General features: G+C 36.8%; 1 protein-coding gene across 2 annotated transcripts; it reads right to left on the bottom strand.

Moving 5' to 3' along the window:
• Positions 1–10,320: 10,320 nt before the first annotated feature.
• Positions 10,321–14,922, bottom strand: LOC130989535 (uncharacterized). 2 transcript variants are annotated; one of them, XR_009090675.1, is made up of 10 exons: positions 14,710–14,922; positions 14,520–14,617; positions 13,857–13,952; positions 13,387–13,491; positions 13,165–13,269; positions 12,949–13,087; positions 12,357–12,472; positions 12,225–12,281; positions 11,861–12,050; positions 10,321–10,868 (listed from the first exon to the last, which is right to left on the bottom strand). XR_009090675.1 is itself a non-coding variant. In XM_057913507.1 (9 exons), exons 1-9 carry the CDS (start codon positions 14,840–14,842, stop codon positions 11,967–11,969), a joined length of 933 nt encoding a protein of 310 aa, XP_057769490.1. In that variant the 5' UTR covers positions 14,843–14,922; the 3' UTR covers positions 11,493–11,966. The 2 variants fall into 2 exon arrangements, 1 of the variants encoding a protein (XP_057769490.1); XM_057913507.1 differs by lacking the exon at positions 10,321–10,868 and having other exon boundaries at positions 11,493–12,050.
• Positions 14,923–22,813: the final 7,891 nt, after the last annotated feature.

The following is a 22,813-nucleotide window of genomic DNA, read 5'->3' on the forward strand; positions in this document are numbered from 1 at the left end:
ATTCAAGGTTTTGATTCATTTTTTATGAAATCGTGCAATTTTCAGATATACTATAGTGGCTCCCATGGTTAACTAAGATTAACAATTATATTTCCAATTTCTTTTATTAAATAATACTCCTTCTGTCTCATTCCAATAGACTAATTTTTATTTCTGGGTAAAAAAGTTATATTTAATTAGTGTGGACTACACCACTTTAATTTACTATCACTTTTCTATTAGTAAATTTTTTTAATCTCTGTGTCCAAAAGAAGTTAGCCTATTGAAATGGGACGGAGGGAGTAATATATTAATTACAATTTTGCCATGATATATGGTATGATCCTAACGAGATTATGGTACGATGCTAACGAGATCATGCACTACATTTCAAGCACCAATGAATTTTCCTTAAAAGATGTACGTTCGTTCAAAATAATTCCTTGAAATCAACCATCAACGAGCTGCATTGGCACATCATTATGGATTCTCGCGAGTAGTTGGATTTTTGAGGTGAATCCGTGTGTAGTTTTGCGCTAGCTATTAATCTGTTATCTGTGGTGGATGGAGACTTGATTTTTTTTTTTAATTAATAAAAAGAGAAAATATTAAAATAAAATAGTGCAGTAAAAAGAAACTGGTGGACGTGGGGTTGGTGCCTCCCAGTTTGAATATCTTTCACTTTGGACTTCTTGGAATTACCAAAAATCAAACCAGAAAAAAGAAAAAAAATAAAGAAAAAAAGGAAGCAAACAAAAAAAAAGTATAGATGTGAAACAAAAAGAGAATATGCAGTGACCTCATTTTGTTTTCTATTTTATTGTTGCACACATCCATATTGCTACAAATAGTTTATTGCATTTTTTCTAGAGGAACAGTTATAGCATTTTTTTTCTTATCATAATAAACTAATACTCCCTCCGTTCGCCAAAAGTATTCCACTTTAGCCGGGCACGGAGTTTAATAAAATGTGTGATGATGTTGATGTAGTGGAGAAAGGTCCCACCACTTTATGAGATGTGTGGTTGAATATTGAATTTGAGGTGAGTTTTTTGTAAAAAGAGTGTTTGTAAGGATAAAATATAAAGGTGGATGGTGGGACCATGGCTTAAAAAGGAAAGTGGAATACCTTTTGCGAACGCCAAATATAGTAATTGTGGAATACTTTTGACAGACAGAGAGAGAGTAATTGTTTATAGCATGAACTTTAATTGATATCGCATATATATATATATGATCATATAATAGCAGTCACATGACCTTACTAACTTGTAGTAATTTTTTGTAATTACAAAATTTCAATTAAATTTTGAAAAATGGATTTCTTTTACGTGGATTTTAGATAGTATCACACAGAATTCATAGTCTTTTTGATAATTAATTAACCCTTGAACAATATTTGGATTTCTCAAAATTCCGATCAACTGTGTGCGTGCGTTGGTCTAGCGGTACGTGGTTAATGACCATGGCCTGAAGTTCTGGGCTCAAGTTCACCGTCGTGCGATATTTAAATTTCTTTATTTACTAGTGTAAATGTGTAATTTATCCCAAAAAAATCACATACGATCATTTTTTTTTTTGGCAAAATGATCAACTTATTTTGAAGCTAAAGTAATATTTCACAAAATCAACTTATTATGTTTGGTACTACTTTTCTTGCTCATTTACGAATATATAATTTGTTATCTTTAAAATTAAACACTGCACTAGATTAAAAGTCCTAAGTTTCATTAAATAGGAGTGATATAAGAAGTTATGTTAAATAGTACAGTTGCCATAATAATTCTCAAATATAACAATGCCCACTAGTTTAATATATAAATGATTAGGATGAATACAAATATACAATATAGAAATAAGGATTGTCTCATCGCGAGATATAGTATTTTAATTATAAATATGGATTCAAATATTCACTTATTTCAGGATGAGACTGTCTCACACAAGACTCTTTGTAACATTAATATGAACCATGGTTTCACACAAAAGAAAACATCATTTTACAATTGAAACATACAAAATCATAAAATGAAATAGAATGATTACCTAAATTCCAGGCAGTGGTTAGCCAATAAAGCCATGTTAGCAACATTTAAGGCAAAATAAAATTGGCTTTAGCAACATTTAAGGCAACAATAAATCTATGCAGCCACATTGTGGCCACCCACACACTAATATAATAAGGATAATCTTGATTTATTTAATTTATTTTTTAAAATAAAAATAGGATTTAGTTATTTTATTATATTCTCTATATTGTACTTATTTTTTTAAATTTTGTTTGCATCTTTTATTTTTAATTATTTTTTAATAAAAATAAAAAAGTTACCAAAAAATTGCAAAAAAATTACTATAATGTAGAGAATATGATAAAATGACTAAATCTTATTTTTATTTTAAAAAATAAGTTAAATAAATTAAATTATTTTCTATTTAAGTAAATTGTGGGCAGCCACAATGTGGCTGTTTAGCATTACTCAGGCAAAATAAAAAACACTAAAAAACTAAATTTAGAAAGAAGAGCCCCTTTAATTGAGCCCGTGCGACAACCTTTATTAGGGAACACGACCAAATATTTGAAAAAAAAGTTATAGACAATAACATCTTTATTTGCATGAGCATGCTACCTCACAACATGTCCAAAAAAAAAATGTACTACTATTCAACTTTAATTTCACAACACATGTTCTAGTACAAAGAAGCCTTTTTTCAAAGTGTCCTACTCTTCTACACAAGTTCAATTCTACACCCTCTATCTCTTTCACCGTGTCTAATACATATGAGACTGAAACATGACAAAGAACACAACACACTACCTATTACCTAATCTTTATTATTCATACCATAAATTCACTATACACCTTTTTAATTAGCACAAACCCGCAACACGAGTTTTGGATATCCTCTACTCTTATCAGTGGACGCGATCGGTATAATACGAGATTGAAACACGACAGAAAACACGATACCCCGCGTGATCTTCTTACATGCAAAGCAAGTATCAAGAATCTTTGTCTGAGGAGAGGGAAGATAAGCAAAAATATTGTGATTGAGACCCCCTGCAAAAAGCTATGTCCTCTTTTTACCAGAAATAGGAGCCATCATCATACATTTTTCATCACAACATGTATGTATAAAACATGTAACATTTTTTTCCCACTTCATAATTTCACAGAAATGGAAACTTCAAATTCACCTCACTTCTTCCTCCTCCTCCTCTTCTTTTTCATGTTGGAGGTAGTCTTGTAGTCCCAACTCTTCTGCAAAAGAAATAAAAATAAAAATAAAAATTTGAGGTTGAGATTCTTGATAAAACACACACACACTTTATATATACATACCTGTTGTGAATGGATCAGGGCCATTGGGCACTCTTCTCTTGCTGACAAAATTGAGGTTGAGACTTCTTCTCTTGTTGGGAGTTTGCATTGTTTTCAAGAATGCGACGTTTTTGTTTGATGGGATTGTAATAATTATATTATCACTTGTCCTAAAATTGAAGTCGGCTAAGCTCACAAGCAGCAGCAACAACCATAGAAAGCTAACTGACAAAGCAACTTTTCTTGCACAACCCATTGTCATCATGTCCTAACTTAAAAAAATCTGCAACATGGCTCTGGTCGAGGCCGAGGACGTGGACGTGAACGAGGACGAAGTTTTATGGAATGAGAAAGAGTGGTTGGTTATATTTTGTTGGGAAGGGGGGAGAGTTTGGACAGGTTGAGACAGAGAGATTTTCTTACAAGAGAAGAAGCTCAAGTTAAGAGTGAATGCTTTTTTTTTTGGGTTAAGATTAATATGTGTTGTAGTTTGTACTGTTTAAAGTTGGGGGGGGGGGGGGTCTCAAATTGCTTTGTGGTGATTGGTCCACCCCATAAGTTGCCCTTTATTTTTGGCGTGTTCAAATTTTTATGGGACCTCTCTCTCTCTGCATTCCTATTTCTTGAGCTTCCTCACTCTAAGAGGGCAACTTTGAATTTTGTGCCACATCTCTTGATTAATTAATGAGCATGGTGGAATAAACAAAACTATTTCTAATTTGAAACTATTAGTAGTGGTATGATAACATCCCGGGATTATTTATTGGGATCGAGAAGTTGTATGATTTAATAGTTAAAAGTATTTATTTTAATGTAGTAAAGATAAACTATATCCACTAGCTAGTATACAAATATATGTTGTTACTTGTGTTTTGAGCGTCTAAGTTGCTTAATAAAATTAAAGGATCTACACATCTATATACTAAATATATATATACTAATATAAAAAACCTTGAACACAACATATAGATTATTTATTTTACTCCTATTATATATTTTATTTAAAAATTATTTTACATATTATATATTTATAAAATTATATTAATTCATTAAATATTACACTAAATCTATGTGATATATATCTATAGCTATTGATAAGGCTTATAAATAATATATTTATCCAATAAATTATACCCCCTTCGTCCCAGATTTAATATCCAACTTTTTTTGTTACCGTCTCACAATTTAGTATTCATTTCTATTTTTAGTAAAAATAGGTGAGACTCTTGCTCCAATTTAATTATTTTAACACTCACATAAAAGGTGGAATTCTTATTCAACTCACAACACACTCAATCACTTTATTAAAATCTGTGTCACTCTCAAATAGATATTAAAAGTTGGGACGGAGGGGATAGTATTTAGTAGAAGTATTAAACTAATAGATTTTCTAAAAAAAATTGCTGTAATTAAATAGACAAAATTGTTAATTGAAAAATTAATATAACAAATATTATATTTATTTTTTATTTTATCAAATAAAATAACAATAATTATGTGTACAACGTACGCTCTTTCTGCTAGTTACCTATAAATACACAAAATATAACCTAAATTTTGTTTTTAATCAGTTTATAATTTATATATGCGAGCTTTTAACTTTTAAAATTTGACATGAGTCCAAAATTCGCTGATCAATAACTTGATGTTTTGAGTACTATTCACAATCCGCATGTATTATTGAAAAACTTTTGATAGTTTTATAATGATACTCGTATTATTGGATTTTGATCACCAAAAATGTTATGAGAATGTGCTAATTTTTTTTAGGACATGACCCCACACTCTTTCCTCATATTCAACTTTACAAACACTCCTCATTTATCAAAAAGAATAAATTTGACTCACACTCAACTCAATCACAATCATTTGAGGAACCCCCTTTATTTACTAAACAACATCCATCAATTAATTTATTAAAACTCATGTCAGACTCAATATTGTATACTCCATCCGTCTCGTAAAAGTATATTACATTTTTCATTTTCGTCCGTCCATAAGAGTGTATCATTTTCATTTTGGGACATGACCTCATTTTTTTTTTAACTACAATCATTAATTTTATATATATTCTACAATCAATTCAACACAATCACTCAAATCTACTCAAGGTGAAGTAATATTTTTTTGGACGAATGAAGTAATATTTGTTTGCACCGTAACAAATGAGTACATCCAATTTTGATTTTTGAATTCGATGCCACATTTTATCATTCAACAAAAGATGCCTCATTTTTAGTATAGACATGAATGTGAATTTTGTGATGCAAACGCTCGATGCAGAATGTAGTTTACCGGATTATGTGATGGGACTCAATTTTACCCATTTAAGCTTACAACTTGCTAAATAAAGAAGTGAATAGGCAGTCACATCTAATCAACAAATATTCGAATGAACCATGAGAATTCAGCTACAATTAATAGGGACAAAAGAAATTTCCCAGCCATAAATTCATAAGAAAAAAATATGGCATCTCTTACAACAAATATTTTAATTTTCCTTTATAACTGAAAATGATGAAGTATCACATGCAGAGGTAACTATCAATCAAGTCGTAAAACAGAAGAATTTGAATTGAAGCAGCTTTTTCTATGTTATTCTTCCTGCCACACTGTCTCCTTCCATGTTAGAAATATAGGCGAATAAATGCAGGTAGAAAATTGTCATATTCATTATGCTTATTTATCCTTATATAACTATAGACCAACATCAAAAATTTCTTTTCTGCCTATATTATCTTGTGTTCGTCTACACCTATAATGACAAAATACCATTTGCCTATTAATTATGATTTGAAAATCCAGCATTTAAAATGCCTCATAAATTAAACCGATACGGTCGTTGGTTGGGGTAAAATGATATATACTCGTATTGAAACATAAATCTAAAACATATTCACCTTTCACAAAATATATAAATTATAACTAGTACTTATTGAAACTTTTTACCCTTATGTTGAATATTAGTATATTTTGCCATGATGCTCGACCACCTATGTTGCACAAGTGCAGGAGGGCGGGTGCGGGAGCGATACGGTTCAAGTGCCGGGATACGGATTTTCAAAAATTATAGGGTGAGATTCGTGAAGGATACGTCTATTATATTTATATATTTATTATATATAATCAATCAAATACATATATATTTATATATTTTATATATAATCAATCAAATTTAAAAATTAGAATAAAATCTGAAAGGCTATATTAAAAGAACCCATTTAAAATAAAATCAATTATAGCTCCCTAAAATTTGAGAGGCTATATTAAAGAAAAGAACCTATTTAAAATAAAATAAAATCTAAAAGGCTATATTAGGCCCATTTAAAATCAAATCAATTAAGATCAATTAAAACTTAAAAGTCATAACTTTTACTCCTTCATGAATCCGCCGCCCTCTCTCTCTCTAATATCTCTATTTGCTCCCTCATCTCTCTCTCTCTCTCTCGAAATTGACCATGCCGCCACCCTCCTTCCGGCAAGAATCGTCGGCAGCCGCCCCCCCTCACGACCCCTCCACTCTTGCAACCGCCTCCCATCTGTCCTCCCTCATGACCCCTCATGCACACACGCCCGCAATCCACACAAACTGAAAACGCAGCCGCCTCCCCCCTCAAAATTTCGGCGAGATCCACTGGAAACATCGCCTCCTTCCCCTATATCTCTTCGGAACGACAATCGCGACTCAGCCGGAACGCTGCCATCGCCACCTCCCTTGCCACAGCCAGATCGCGAGGATGGCGCACCCGATTCGCGAATCCTTTTTTTTTTTTAATTTTTGGGGGATTCGCCACGTGGCGAATCCCGTGCGAATCCCACGCAAATCGTACCTGCCCCCTGTACGTATCTGATACTGCAATGTATAGTTTTTCCGCAAATCCGTGCATTATAGCTATAGACCACTAATTCAACTCACAATCAAAAAAATGTCGAGTATTAGTGCAATTTTAAAAAATGCTCGATTGCTCAACTCGCAATGATTGAGCATGTCGAACATTGATGTATTTACCACTAATATTCGACTCGTAGATATCGAGCATGCCAAGCATTAATATATCTACCACAAATGCACAAATGCTCGATATACTCGACTCGCAATGGTCGAACAGTTGAGCATTAGTGCATTTACCATTAGTGACTTAGTGTGCTGACAATGCATTGATGAAAATGTCCGAGCAAAATTTGCCATTTCAACAGAATTTGCGATTTAAGTGAGGATAATTTATTGAAAACTCAAAATGAATAGTTTTTATAATTTTTTTTATAATGAAAATTTTTATTTTTTAATTTTTAAGAATGAGTAAAAGCAATCATTAACCCTTATCGATTTATGAAGCCCGATAAGTATTTATATGGCTCCGGCACTAGCAATCTAACTAGAATTTTTTATTTTTTGTTTTGTTATAAACAGCCTTCAGAGCTAGAAATACAACTTAAAGGGAGCTAAAATAATTTTAAAAAGAAAAAAAATAATCAAATTTATAAAATTAAAAAAGCAAAAAAAGTCTCATTCTAAATGTTGAATTGTCATAAATTTTCTAGTGAAAAATTAGTCACATTGCGATGAACAGAGTAAATAATCTGCATGTTTATTTGGTGATTTCAATATTTTTATGTAATAATTCTAACACTAATTCATTACTTAATTCCCATCTCTATTAAATTTACATGCATGTCCAAAGATAAGGGCCACTCACTCTCTCTGTGGTCCAAAAAAGCAAAATCTACAACTTCAAGCTTTCTTTTTTATTCAAAAGATCCTAAAGCAATTTCAAACATTGTTTCGAGCAAAGATTTTCGAATCAAGTGTCATCAAATTTAGCTATATTTTGAGCAAATATTCACATATTAGAGCAATATATATGTTATATTAGTTATATATGGCAAAAGAGAATCCGATTTTAAAAAAAGTGTGATTGCATATCCCAGGTTTTCGTGCGTAGTAGTCTTCTTCTTTTTGTTCTCACATGAATGATTATCCATTATTTTCTAAATTAATATTAGAATTACGATGTTTTGTAATTTACTTCTACTCAGTGTCATCGAGAAGTTTTTTATAATAAAGATAGAAAAAAAATATTGCTTTATAAGGAACATTTCTATCAAATTATAAGAGAGGAGGTATTGAGAGTAACTTTTTTATGACATATTGTGTAATTTATAAATTATATTGAAAATATTTGTTATGTATTGAGTGTAGGGTTATAAACGAATTGAATCGAGTCGAATATCATAATTTCGTATTCGTATTTGAATACTAACCGAATCGAATCGAATATTTATATTTCGAATGAATATTTATCGAATACGAATATCAAAATTCGAATCGAATACGAATATTTGATTAGTTTACAATCGCAATAACGAAGAGCGACTTGTGATGAAGAAGAATGACTTCAATTTAAAATTTTGATTTTATAAATTGTAAAGTTTTACTTTTTAAATTGTGGAGAATTACTTTAATGCATGTATATTATGATTCTTTGCATTTTCCCTTTTTAAAATTGTCAATTATTATATAATATTATAATTCTTATATATATAGATATTGATGAATATAAATTAAATTCATCCAATAAAGTGATGAATCCACCATAAAATTTACAATCAAATGGTGAAAATTAGTTCATAATTTATTTTAACCCCTCCACACGCACACATATATACATATATATAATATTTAAATATTTAATCATGCATCTATGCGAATATCGAATCGAATATCATAATTTCATACAAGTATTTGAATGCTAATCGAATCGAATCGAATATTTGTTATCAATTTTGAATACGAATAACACAATTTCGAATTGAATCTCGAATCGAGCAAAAATATTCAATTCATTTACAATCCTAGTTGAGTGTCCCGAAAATGGAATGGACGGTTCAAATGGAACGGCCAATTGAAGAGTTCGAATTCATCCGATGGAGTATGCTTTTACTTTTTTTTTTAATTATTAATAATAACCCAAAAGATTATCGTGTCTTTACTAGATTAATCAAATTCTTTTCTGACCTCTCTTTTTATTCATTTTTTCATAATCAAACGCTGACCAAATTTTAAATTTTGCCAAAGAAAAAAGTGTGCCGGAATATGACGAGACTTATATAATTACCATTTAAGCTTACAATTATTAAATAAAGAAGTGAATAGTCACTCACATCTAATGAACAGATATTCACTAATAAGCTGTCAGAATTCAGCTGAAAATAATAGGGACAAAAAATAAAAATTCCCAGCCAGATTTTCATAAAATAAAATAAGCATCTCTTACAATAAATTTTCTTTTAAACCAAAATAGAAGTTTGAAATGCCACAAACTATTCATGCATACGCCGGTAAAGAAATGCCACAAATTATTCATGCATAAACTATATACACAAACACAAATATATTTCTGTCTATATTATTTGTGTTACTATGTCGAACTCCATTTGCCTACAAAAAATGGATTAAAAAAATGGTTAATAGTGTTTTACTCCCTCTGTCAACCAAATGTTGTCCTAAGGGAGGGAGGCAGGGGTTTTAGGAAAAATCGTGCTGTTTTTTTATTGAGTGGAGAAAGGAGTCCACAAATGAAGAAAAGTAGAAAAGTTAATTAAATTAGTGAGTGGAGAATGAGGCCCACATATTAGTGAGTGGAGAAAGGAACCTACTAAAAATATTAGACAACTATTTGTGGACGGACCAAAATGGTAAATTAGAACAACATTTTGTGAAGGAGTGAGTATATCCTAAATTTTCAGAGTTTAAAATGTTCGAACTTTCATTTTCACCTAAAAAATCTTGAATTTTCAACGTTCTCTATAAAATACCCGAACTTTTGTTTTCTCCTAAAAAACGTAGACCTTTCAGCATTTTTCATAAAATGTTCTGCTATACAAAGTCTTGTTGATTGAAAGATGACTCATCTCAAGTCTTGAATTATCAATTTGAAGGTGTAAGATTCTAAACTTACTGCAATCAGTCTGAGAAGAGTCATCTTTCGATCACCTGATTTTGTATAACGGGATATTTTATGAAAAACACTGAAAGTTCGGGATTTCTTAGGAGAAAACGAAAGTTGGAGATATTTTATGAAAAGCACTGAAAGTTCGGACATAAAACACTATTAACTCTAAAAAAGGCGAATGGAGCGTCTAAAGACAACTGCGTTTCCATCTCTATTACATCCTGCTACGTACATGTCCAAAAATAGGGGATACCTACACTCTATGGTCCTAAAAAGCAAGATCTCTACAACTTCAATCTTGTTTCTTATTCAAAAGGCCCAACACCAATTTCAAATGAACAAGAGGCAATTTAAACAGTGTTTCGAGTGCGTATATTCCAATCAAGGGACATAAAACTTAGCTGTATATCAAGCAAATATTCAAACTCGAGTATAGTGCACAGATATAGGCTTCAGTTTCATATCCCTTGCAAAGATGAGTGGCGAAAGAGAGAATCGGATCAAGCATGAAACCATGAGTACGAGTTCGAGAGTATGCACCTTAGATTCAAGAGTGTGCCTGCAAATTCCACGTTTTCGAGCATCATACTTGTGCTTTCTTTTGTTCTCTTAGTTCCTGGAATCATACTCAAAGTATCATAAAGGTTAGTATCAACAAAAAGTGGCCGCGAGGGAGGGGAGATACGAGAAAGAATAAAAGGATAATAAGAATGAAACGAAGTACGGGTCCACATCCATGTCTAAACAAACTATATCCCTCTTTTCTGTCCTAAGCTGGAACTTCAGACTATATCTTGGAAGCCAACGTGTGTGGCTTCATTCAAGTGTGTCGAGGGACTCGAGGGAACATATAATTCTCTTGTCGAGTGCCTGCATATTGCATTAGATGATGGTGGCTCATCTCTAAACAAAATATCACAACAGTTTCTTTATGTCAAAACGAAAAGGAATCTACAAAACGAAAAGGAATCAAAGGAATCTACAGAAATTAAAAGGGAAACCATAGAAACCCTAGACTTGCATTGCTTACTAAAGCTTTGCTCTATGCAATCTAAAGAGTTTGCTCAAAGCATCTTGTCAACTTGTATGAACACAAATTACAAGACGAGCGTAGATAGTGCCAGCATTTATGGCCACATTCGATCTTCAAGGTTAGAATTATAACTAATAAGCAAAGTTCAACTTTCGACGGCCAGACAGGAAATTCCATCTGAGAGCATCAAAAGCACAAATTGAGAAATGAAGATTACGGTCTACATATGCATACAATAGAATAGAACGGCAGAATACAACATTACAAGGTTTTGATGAATGCGGAATTCAGGTTTATATACAAGCACCTAGGTTTGAAAGGACACCAAATGCAAGTAACTACAACTAGATTTCTGCCGTCGTCGAAAGTGCTTAGCCAGTTACGTATACAACCATTGACGACGTCAAAATTGATGAACCATCAAAGGTTCAGCTAAACTTGCCTAGATCTTCATATTTGTTTACAAGGATGAAAAAGAGTTGTGACAAACGAGTCCAACTTTAAAAGACACGAATAGTCGACCCAAATGCTGCAAGCAGGGAACCGAGTGGTGCAGCTTATTGATGGTGATTTACCTGGAGCATAAGCTGCACTTGCATTGCAAGTCGACTGATCAGCTGCAACGTGATCGCAATCATCAGAGTACATACGAATTTCTAATCATTTGTGCAATAATGATAGTCATGTCTCCAGTTTACTCTTCTTTTGGGCCCACTGCGGTCCGTATATTGCTAAATGTGTCCTGCCAAACCGCCGATCAGCTATCTGTATTCATTAAACACAACAAACAAAATTGCTTATAACATAGAACTTTGAATTTAACGGGAAGGATTTTAGATTGTTATATGATAACATTGATTGTGAATACATAAATCGAACAATTCCGACAGTAAGAGATGAATGTTATCAAGGTGGCTACGTGGCCGTCATTTAAGTTACCTTTACCAAGCACGCACACGAATCCAGCATGTCAGTTCTCAAAGGGTACTCAACTACCTGGAGAGATGAGACAAACAGATTATGGTTTAGGAGACCGAATGAAATCCGGCAAAAGATTCGTGTGCGACTTACTATAAATGTATTCTCCCCAACCACCGATGAATTAGAAACCTGATCCATCAGAACTGTGTAATCTACAAGCATGTATGGAGGAGTAACACTTATATAATCAAACGCCGCCTCTTTCCCTATAGCAATCAGATACGGATATATAAGAATCCTACACAAGAAAAGTTGTAGAGAAAATACAGAAAGTATAAGCAAAATATATGTATCTACAATTTGATTAGTTCACGGCTAATTATTAAGAACTTCATAATGATTGATGGGTATATGACAAAGATCCCTGATACTGTCATAGATGAGTTCCAAGGAAAAAACATTCTACAGGTCCGGCATATTTTAATCAAGTCTTATCACACTTAAATCACTTAATACGTTTTAGATCTTTTAGAAACCTCTCTCCTCAATTGTCTAACTGAACATTGTATGACCATATTTTAAGACGTCGGCCATTTGAGGCCTTGAACTAAAAGGAGTAAAGTGCAGCAACCAAATCAAGGTTCATTCTATGCATAAACTTTAAGACATGCAGTAGTGGTGTAATTAAGCATGAGGATACTATATTTCCGAAAGGAAGAAACTGATGAAAGAATATAGTCACCTAGATATCTTTGTGCATTTTCCAAGAAGGTTTCAACACGGGCAGTATGTATAACCGAAGCCTCAAGGAATCCAGTTGACTCCAAGTTAGGCTTTAGCACATCCGAGATAACCCAAGGATCCATCTCCACAAAGTGAGCCTAAAAACCACGAATTAAGCCAGGAAGGAACAGATATGATTAAAAAAGAAACCAAAAATCGGTTAATAGTAGTGCACCTCAGAACATCCTCTACTGATAGCTTCAATACCAACGGATCCTGTGCCGCTGTACAAGTCTAACCAGCGCCCGGGCCTCAGAGACTGAGGCGAGCCACCCGCTGCCTGTCTCGTATCAGTTCAGCGAATAGTTTAATTGCAATTTGCAACTACATACTAAGTTAACAATTAAAAACCCACTCACATAGGTCAAACTACAATAAAAATCCAAGAAAACCCCACCTGTAAAATTGAAAAAGCTGCTCCTTTTACAACTTCCATCATAGGCCGCACGTCCATACTCTTCGGTGAGAGTAACTTTTTCCTCCGAGCCGTACCTCCAAGTACCTAAAACAACCATTGACGTTTATCTCCTTAAGTAAATCAAACAACAACTCCAACCTTGTAGTCAGAAAAAATGTAGTCCAGGTTGCAAGAGGTTGGAAACTTTGAATTTACATTGGAACTGTACATAAGCAATCACACTTAGAAAAGTCGACTCACACCACCTCTAGAGATCAAATGTGATACTGTATGCAGACTTACAATATAAGTCCAAATTTTACAGTATTGCCTACTTGAATGAAACCAGTTAAATTCCAATTCCAAAAGAACAGTTCAAGGAACCAAAATATCAGTTGAAGGCACATTTTTTCTCGGTAATTTAAGCGATAATTTAACAAGGAGAATGAAACTTGAAAAGAATCCCAAACCTGAAGCAGTTTGTGTGTCTCTCGCGGCGGCTTTGGCTCCTGCAGTGGTGTATTGTTTCTCGCTTCTGGATTTCGTTGCTCTCCTCTCCTCTTTACCTGTAACACAAAGTAACATAACTTCTTAGCAAGAGAATATTAATACAAGATTACAGTTTCTTTAAAGGAATATTAATACAATTTAACAAGGCCTGAGGCCTGAACTACATGAAATTGTCTCCAATTAACAACAATTGCATGAGCTTTGCCTATGAAAAAAAAAGAGTACTGTTTGACATGATATGAAATATTAAGCATGCAGTCGCCCTCTCTCTCTCTCTCTCTCTTACACACACACACACGCACACGCACACACACAAGGAGCAGAATCCTCCATGACAGTTCTACTTATGCCCTTCTAGTTATCTCTCTCTCACACACACACAACAGAATCCTCCATGACAATTCTACTTATCTCATTCTAGTTCTCTCTCTCTCTCCTCTCTCACACACACACACAACTAAGGAACAAATCCTCCATGAGAATTCTACTTATCTCCTACTAGTTCCCTCTCTCTCTCACACACACACAAACACCACAACAATGACTCAGAAGCAAATCCCACCCGAGTCAATTCTCCTTATCACAAACGCAGACGCACAAAGATAATCAAGAGAAAGAGTGACCTTCCGAGATGGTTTAGGTAAGAACTCATCGGGATTAAGACCGTACTGCTCAAGGAACTCCCTTTTCTTGTCATTACCAGTAATTTCGTTCCTGGGTTCTGACATATAACAAAATGGGACTTCAAAATCCATTCCCTTAAGAAATTTACATAGAAAGAATCGAGTGTTGCGGGAATTCGCAGCGACTTACTGTAAGAAAAGGTGACAACAAACGGACGGCGAGCGCAGCTGCGTGTGGGCTTCGACGGCACGCTGACGAGATAGGGATTGGGATGGACAAAATCACTTCTTGTAATGTGCAATGGCGTTGGCAAAATCGCCATTTTTCCTTTCTGCTGCTCGCTGAGTGATGATGACTGCTGAAGTGATGATAATTAAGCAAGAATTTTTTCTCAAAAAGAAAAGCAAAAAATAAAAAGTTTGGAACTTTGAAGTGTTAAAAGCAAATTTGTGCTTTCCATTCGGCCCATTAGGATATTGGGCTAACAAATGGGTTATTTATTTTATTTATGGGTAATTATATTCACAACCCTCATTTTACTCACTATAGCTCTCTGATGAGGACTGTAAAACCCATCAGCGCTGTGCTTAGCAATACATGATATTTTACCTAATTATTGTTATTATTATTAAATAAACTAACCAGAGACCGCCTTGCCAGAGTGCATGTTGGCAGAGACTGCCTCGCCAGAGTACGGCACGCAGAGCCAACCTGCAAGTCAGAGCTGGCCTTGCCAGAGCACAGAGCTGCCCGCTTTGCCAGAGCGCAGAACTACCAGAGACACATGCCAGAGCAGAGCTACCAGAGACAACCTGCCAGAGCCAGAGTTCAACCAGAGACAGCTCTGCCGAGAGCCCTGCCAGAGTGAAGCGCTTCCAGAGCCAGTCTTGCTGAGAGCCAGCTTTACCACCAAGTTGAGCTTCACGGGCTTTAGGGTTAGGCCCAATTAGTTATCTATAAATAGAAGGTTTAGCATTACATTCGGGGATCATGATTTATTTTGAGCAACACTTGTAAATGTAGTTATCTCGAAGTATAGTGGAAGAACTCGAAGATCTCCCGTGGATGTAGGTCTTAATGACCGAACCACGTAAATCCTGTCTCGATTATTGCTTTTTAGATTAGGTGTTGGTTTCATGCTTCATCAACTGGCGCCGTCTGTGGAAATTGAGCTAAGGCGTGAGTTTCCGGTTATGTGTTATTTTCAATTTCCAGATTCCGGGGAGAATTTTCGGTAGCAAAGGGTCTGCAGATCGTCGTTCTCTTCTTCACAGATCCAGATCGGATCCTTCTCAGTTCCTAGAGAAAATTCCCGAATCCAACCAAAATCCGAAGCCCTCGGTTGAGTCGCCAATCACGTGAAACAAATATGGCTATCCCCATTTGTCTCGCTGACATTGAGTCAGCCTCATCTCCTTATTGAAGCTCCGGTGAGGCCGACGCCTCATCTAACCGGCGATGCCTTGGGTCTCACCAGCGATTTGGGGACCACACCCACCGGTTCCCAATTTCCATCAACAAATTCTGAGTTATGGGCTGATGAGCCTACGAATCTTACAAAACAATGATTATCTATTGATAATGTTTAATTTAATGTTTAATATATATCGCATTGCAGGAAAATGGAAGGAAAGGGACAACGGATTAGCTGATGAGTCCTCCCATGAATCCGGCGAGCGAATCACGCCCAGATCCATTCGAGCCTAACGAAGATCCAGACCGAATCCTTCTTAGCTTCTAGAGAAATTCCCCAAAACCCGAGTCAGGAAATTGCAGCCCACCTCCGACCGAGCATCGAAGAACGTTCCATGGCAGTCGAGGACTCGCTCCGCGACCACGCCGTCGTAGCCGAGCTACACGATGACTGTTTCAACCACTAACAGAGGGGAAAACCCCCAAATTTCTTATTCAATAGGAATTTTTCAACAACCTATTGCAAATCTTGGTAAACCCTGATGATTGTTATCTTTTCCTACGTAGCCCAACAAATTTCTATTAGGATCAAAGCTACTCGGAGCGGTGCTTGAGGGTTGCAGAGCATGCATCTTTTGCAAATTTGAGAATCACGAAAATACAGCCCTGAAGGCCAATGAGTTCGGGAATTTTGAAACCTCACAATTCTGGAACAGATTTGAGGGAATAAACGATACGAATATTAAAGATATGGTGCTTCAGCATGCTAGATCTATTTCTCTGTTCTGGTATCAAGCCGGACTGTCAACTCTCGTCTTCCCTCTTCTATGTTGATAAGCTGCGCAGCCAGCTCTACTACCGACCTGATCGAGTTCCTTGCAAAAATACCAAGGCAGCGCAGGTACTCCGCGCGAGGCCTGCTCTGTGTGAATATTTTCAGACCTGACCGGGATGCTCTGGGTAAATATTTTCAACCCTGACTGGGATGCTCTGGGCAAACATTTCCAGCTCTGACCGGGCTGTTCTGGGTAACGTTCTTCAGCCTTGACCGGGCTACTCTGGGCAATATTTCCAGCCCTGACCGGGCTACTCTGGGTAAAGTTTTCCAGCCCTGACCGGCTCCTCCGAGCGAATATTTCCAGCCCTGATCGGGCTGCTCAGGTGAACATTTCCAGCCCTGCCCAAGATTTTTCGCGACATGACAGGGAACTACCAGCCCTACTCGGGACTTCTCGGGGCACATGATAGCCCAGCTTGTTTATTAATTTTGGATTAATTTTGCTTTGACTTTGGAACTATTTTTGTTAACCTAGGGATTAACCATGGTTGGTTTCTAGACTAATTTTACCTTATTTTGGCTTTGCGAATTCAGGAAACTTGGCGGACTGTGGTCCAAACATAATGTCAGCCTTATGTTATTTCAAAACATGGGGATCGAGAAAGGGGTCTCTTGCAAACACTTGGGGAATTCTGGGACAAATAGGGAGCCATATGACAGCGCAGCATATAATCCAAGGGAATCTGAAGTTGAAAAGGATCATTGACCTGGCATTGAGATGCTCGGTTACCAGCTAAATGCGGGAATTCTTGGTGCAATAAGAATATCCCAACTCTTCGGGTCACCTCCCGGCACCGGCTTTTTAGCCCTGCTTGGGTACATTTTCAGCCCTGCTCGGGTGCATTTTCAGCTCTGCCGTTCACTTCTCGGCACCAACTTCTTCAGCTCTGACCGGACTCCTCCGAGCGAATATTTCCAGCCTTGACCGACTGCTCTGGGCGAATATTTTCAGCCCTGACTGGGATGCTCTGGGCAAACATTCCAACTCTGCATGAGACATTTCGCTACAACAAGACAGACCAGATAACTGGGCTATATATTCTTAGGTTTCTCGGTACATCATTTTCAACATTGATCAGGACTTCCTGGCAGCCCTGCTCGGGTCTTCGCTTACAAGAAGATATTCAGCTCTGTACATTGAGGAAGGGTGTTCCAGTTTCAGTGGAAGATGGAAAAATAAAAATTTATTGATATTGTATGACAAGGCAACATTCTTGTTATGAATTTATCAATTCGTCGATCGTAAATTATTACGTGTTTTATGATATATTCATTGGGTTTTCTTGATTTATTCATCGGGTTTCTCCTGTGTTATTTATCGGGCCTTCAACAATCGTGCTTGACTTCTAAAGTACGCGCACGACACTGGGGGGAGGAGTAGGGGGTGTATACCCCCGTCACCTCTCATATCCCATTTTTTAGGGATAAAAAATTCAAAATCTAAAGAAAGGGGATTAAGTTTCAGAGTTGCCTAAGCCGCGAGCTCCCAGAGCTGCCGTAGCCGCGAGTCAGAACAATCAATGCGATTATCTCAGCGCAGTCAATGTGATTATCTCAGCGCAGTCAATGCGAGTATCTCAGCGCAGTCAGTGCGATTATCTCAGCGCAGTCAGTGCGATTGTATCAGCGCAGCTAAGACGACTATCTCAGCCCAGTCAGTGTGATTGTCTCGTCTAAACTACCACAGATTACCCAAGTCATCTTCGGCGCAGATTCTAAGTTATCTTAACTAAGGCATTAATTGCAAAACCTAGCCCTTCGTGGCTTCGCAGGCATTAATTGCAAAACTGGCCTGCATGGCTTCGCAGGCATTAATTCCAAAACTCAGGCATCAATTGCAAAACTTAGGCCTTCATGGTAGCGCAGGCCTCAATCTCTATGCTCCGCGCAGAAACATTGTAAACCGCAAAGTTAGACAGGGATGAGCCTTAAGTGACAACTCAGCCGCTCTGCGGATATTTGAGTCTTAAGTCAGTCATCATTGATGATAGGGTTAAGTACCAAATTTCCCCCTATCGATGGTGTCCCTATCGCATTTAGCCCCCTAACGTCAGGGGGGAGAGCTGCCCACTACCTCAATGTGGCTTTATCGCACCAATTTCCCCCCCGCATTTTAACAGACGTTAACGCCATTACAAAAAATCGTTGGAACAGTCCCTGCATCTTCCTTTCGCCGGAGACAGCAGCAGCGCCGCTGCCTTCTTCTTCTTCCCCCTTATTTTTTGGCGACCTCTGCGCCGCACACGATGCCGCCTCCGTCCCCAACCCCTTCTCTTCCCTCTTGCTTGGAGCAGTCCTTGCGTGTTCCTCTCGCCTGAGACAGCAGTAGCGCCGCTGCCTTCTTCTTCCCCCTTGTTTTTCGGCGACCTCTGCACCACACACGATGCTACCTCCGTCCCCAACCCCTTCTCTTCCCTCTTGCTTGGAACAGTCCTGCGTCTTTCTCTCGCCGGAGACAGCAGCACCGCCGCTGCTTTCTTCTTCCATTAACGCAGCGCCGCTGCCTTCTTCTTCTTCCTCCTTGTTTTCCGGTGACCTCTGCACCACACCACCATTGCGGCCCTAAATTTTCCAGCGAGTAGCAGCCACAAGGCTGCCACCATCGCCTCTTTCCCTGACAAAAAAAATGATTTTTTTTAACAGTGTTAATGTCCGTTAAAAGGCGGGGGGAAATTGGTGCGATAAAGCCACGTTGAGGTAGTGGGCAGCCCCCCCTGACATTAGGGGGCTAAACGCAATAGGGACGCCATCGATAGGGGGAGAATCTTGTACTTAACCCTGATGATATTCAAAGAATCAAAAGGAAAAATTACTATCTCTTTTATCTTAGTTCATTTGCAGCGCTGAAATACTTTGTCACCATTGTTTTGTAAAAATTGACAGTTCCTATCTAATAAGTTACAGAGAATCAGGTACACATAGTTGACATAGGAGAGCAGCACATCACTGACTCTACACCACACACCACTGGTTGAACAAAGAAGACACAGTTCAACCAGATTAGGGGGAGTAGCTGATGAGGACTGTAAAACCCATCAGCGCTGTGCTTAGAATACAGGGACATTTTACCTGATTATTGTTATTATTATTATTAAAAAACTAACCAGAGACCGCTTTGCTAGAGTGCAGGTTGGCAGAGACCGCCTTGCCAGAGTGCGGCGTGGCAGAGCCAACCTGCAGAGCCAGAGCTGGCCTTGCCAGAGCGCAGAGCTACCAGAGACACATGCCAGAGCAGAGCTACCAAAGACAACATGCCAGAGCCAGAGTTCAACCAGAGACAGCTCTGCCAAGAGCCCTGCCAGAGTGAAGCGCTTCCAGAGCCAGTCTTGCCGAGAGCCAGCTTTACCACCAAGTTGGGCTTCATGGGCTTTAAAGTTAGGCCCAATTAGTTATCTATAAATAAAAGGTTTAGCATTAGCATTCGGGGATCATGATTTATTTCTGAGCAACACTTGTAAAATGTAATTATCTCAAAGTATAGTGGAAGAACTCGAAGATCTCTCGTGTAGGTCTTAATGACCGAACCACGTAAATCCTGTCTCAATTATTGCTTTTTAGATTAGGTGTTGGTTTCATGCTTCATCACTCTCATACAAAATAATAATTATAAATTTAATATTTTAATCTATAATGCATAGCCCCAAATTAAATAAAATTTATTTTATAATCAAATTAAATCCCTATTTTTATATAGCCCCCAAGGCCCCAACCTACAATCAGCAAAGAAATCACGAATTCCAATGTTGGAGATAAATAAACAGCAAAAGGATTCAGGATAATGTAACAATCACCGTTTTTGTTCTATTCTTTAATTATTCTTTTTTATTGAAATTCAAGTGTGATTTGCATGAAAGAAGAAAAACAAAAAGTAGTAGTAATAGATGTTTTCTTTGTTCATTACTCTTTTCACCATTAAAGCTGTCAATGGTGTAGACAATCCATTTTTTTAGGAGGAATCAACGAAATTAATTAGGTCATATCCCGATGAATCAAATCTAGGAGCCAGCTCGGGAAATCCGACTCCCAAATCTTTACATTAAGGCAAGAGATAGCAAAATACACTAAAGAGTGAGCTACACAATTAGCTTCTCTTCTAACATGACGAAACTCTACGACACAGGCCTCTTTGGCAAAAGAAAACGCATCCAGTAGATCATCACAAAGAGCTTCAGAACTAACACGATCATGATGAACCACGTGAATAGTAAGGAGCGAATACGAAAAAACCATAATCGGACCTAAATCAAGATGAAGGCAGTGACCGATCCCCAGTAGCATGGCTTGCAATTCCCTCATGGCTTATCACCTTCACATGGCAGGAGACGAGACTCAGCCTCGCACAGAAATCGGGCTTCTTGAAAATTCTTCAAAAATAAAGAACAAGAGTCCATCATATCATCTGCTCACTTGAGGCCTTGCCATGTTTGATGTCACAGAGTCTTCTCCACACCACAAGCACACACTGAACAAATCCAAATCTTCCTCGCTCACTTCCGCAGCCAACCTGGAAAAAGTGTTTCTCATGGAGAAATTGGGACAATGTTTACCACCACCAGGGGCTTTTCTTTCAGAAATAGCGGACTTCGTCACAGAAAACCATGCAATGAGAGGAGGACCCCCAACCCGCCTTGCACCATGAGCAAATCCCAGAGATAGGGATATGATGATTCCTCAGGTTAATGTCTATAGCTACAAAGTCATTCATGAGTTATGATATGCATTAAAGGCAAAATTCATAATTGTTTACAAAGTGCAATACCATATATTGTTAGTGGGCGTTTACTTTGAAGGATTAACATTGATAGATCAAAACAGTAAGACTAATCATTTGCTTACTTTGTTGGATTGAAACTTTAGGATATTCCAAGGCCCTTGATTATTTTTATCATTTAAGCTAGTTTTGCTTTATTCTTATCCCATCAAAAAGGGTGGGATTGAAATAATCTCACTCTTGAGGATAAAATACTCAATCCTCTATTTTATCAATCGTGCAAAGTAAACGCCCCCTTAATATTGAGATTAATTGCTAATCTGGATACATATCATTTAAAAAACAATGTCTTAATTCTCCAGTCTACCAGCAAAATTGATTAGCAAAGTGCAAAAAGGTAGAAGATTTTGATAGCATATCGTAATCTGCAACATCTTAGCATGTGATAATGTACTTTAAGATAGAGAAAAATATATTTCTTGATTGAAACCAAAAATTTTGAAATTATTCTGCCGAACTGTTTCTAAAACCAAATATTTCTTGACAAACAATATATAATCTCTATTTCTTCAACAATGAAAATGAATATTGCAACAACGAAGTGTCATATACTATCGTTTTGGTTATGGAAATAATCAAGAAGAATTTCTATCGTGAATTACGTTTGCGTGTGGCTGGGGACTATACAAGATTAGGGATTTAATTTATAGTATAAAAAAATTACATTTATGTGGCTATGAATTATAGGGTAAAATAGTAAATTTATAACTATTTATTTATATGGGGGCTAGTGAGTAAAGTGGGGGCTTTGTGAATATAATTACCTTTTATGTATTAGTAGTTTTTTAGATGAGCGAAATTTTGAAGTAACCAAAATGAAGCAAAAACACATTTATGGCCACTCATTGAAAAAAACGTAAAATTTGGCATTTTTTAACTATTTCAGACGTTTTTACCCTTAATTAAGCGGACCAGATAGGATTAGGCACGCGGGTCGAATGTCTGGTCGGGTTAGGCACTTATGGCACTATTAGTGCCATAAGTGCCAACGAAAATTCAAAATGTACTTATGGCACTAATAAGTGCCAAAGGAAATCCAAAATAAAATCAAGTAAAATGGTCCTCTAGTGCCATAAGTGCCAAGGGAAATTCAAAATAAAACCAAGTAAAATCTTGGCACTTATGGCACTAATAATGCCATAAGTGCAAACGAAACCAAGTAGAATGGTCCTTGGCACTTGTGGCACTAATAGTGCCATAAGTGCCACACGTGCAACACAAATACAGAAACAACAAAATAGAATCAAGAAATCATGATGTGAAAAAGATGA

Source organism: Salvia miltiorrhiza, chromosome 6 (assembly GCF_028751815.1).
Source record: "Salvia miltiorrhiza cultivar Shanhuang (shh) chromosome 6, IMPLAD_Smil_shh, whole genome shotgun sequence".
Lineage (NCBI taxonomy): Eukaryota > Viridiplantae > Streptophyta > Magnoliopsida > Lamiales > Lamiaceae > Salvia > Salvia miltiorrhiza.

Coding starts and splice junctions, on each gene's coding strand:
- LOC130989535 (XM_057913507.1), bottom strand. CDS start 14,842: ATGGCGATTTTGCCAACGCCATTGCACATTACAAGAAGTGATTTTGTC. Junction 13,270..13,386: donor CAGCTTTTTCAATTTTACAG/GTGGGGTTTTCT, acceptor GATACGAGACAG/GCAGCGGGTGGCTCGCCTCA. Junction 12,473..12,948: donor AAATGCACAAAGATATCTAG/GTGACTATATTC, acceptor TGATTGCTATAG/GGAAAGAGGCGGCGTTTGAT.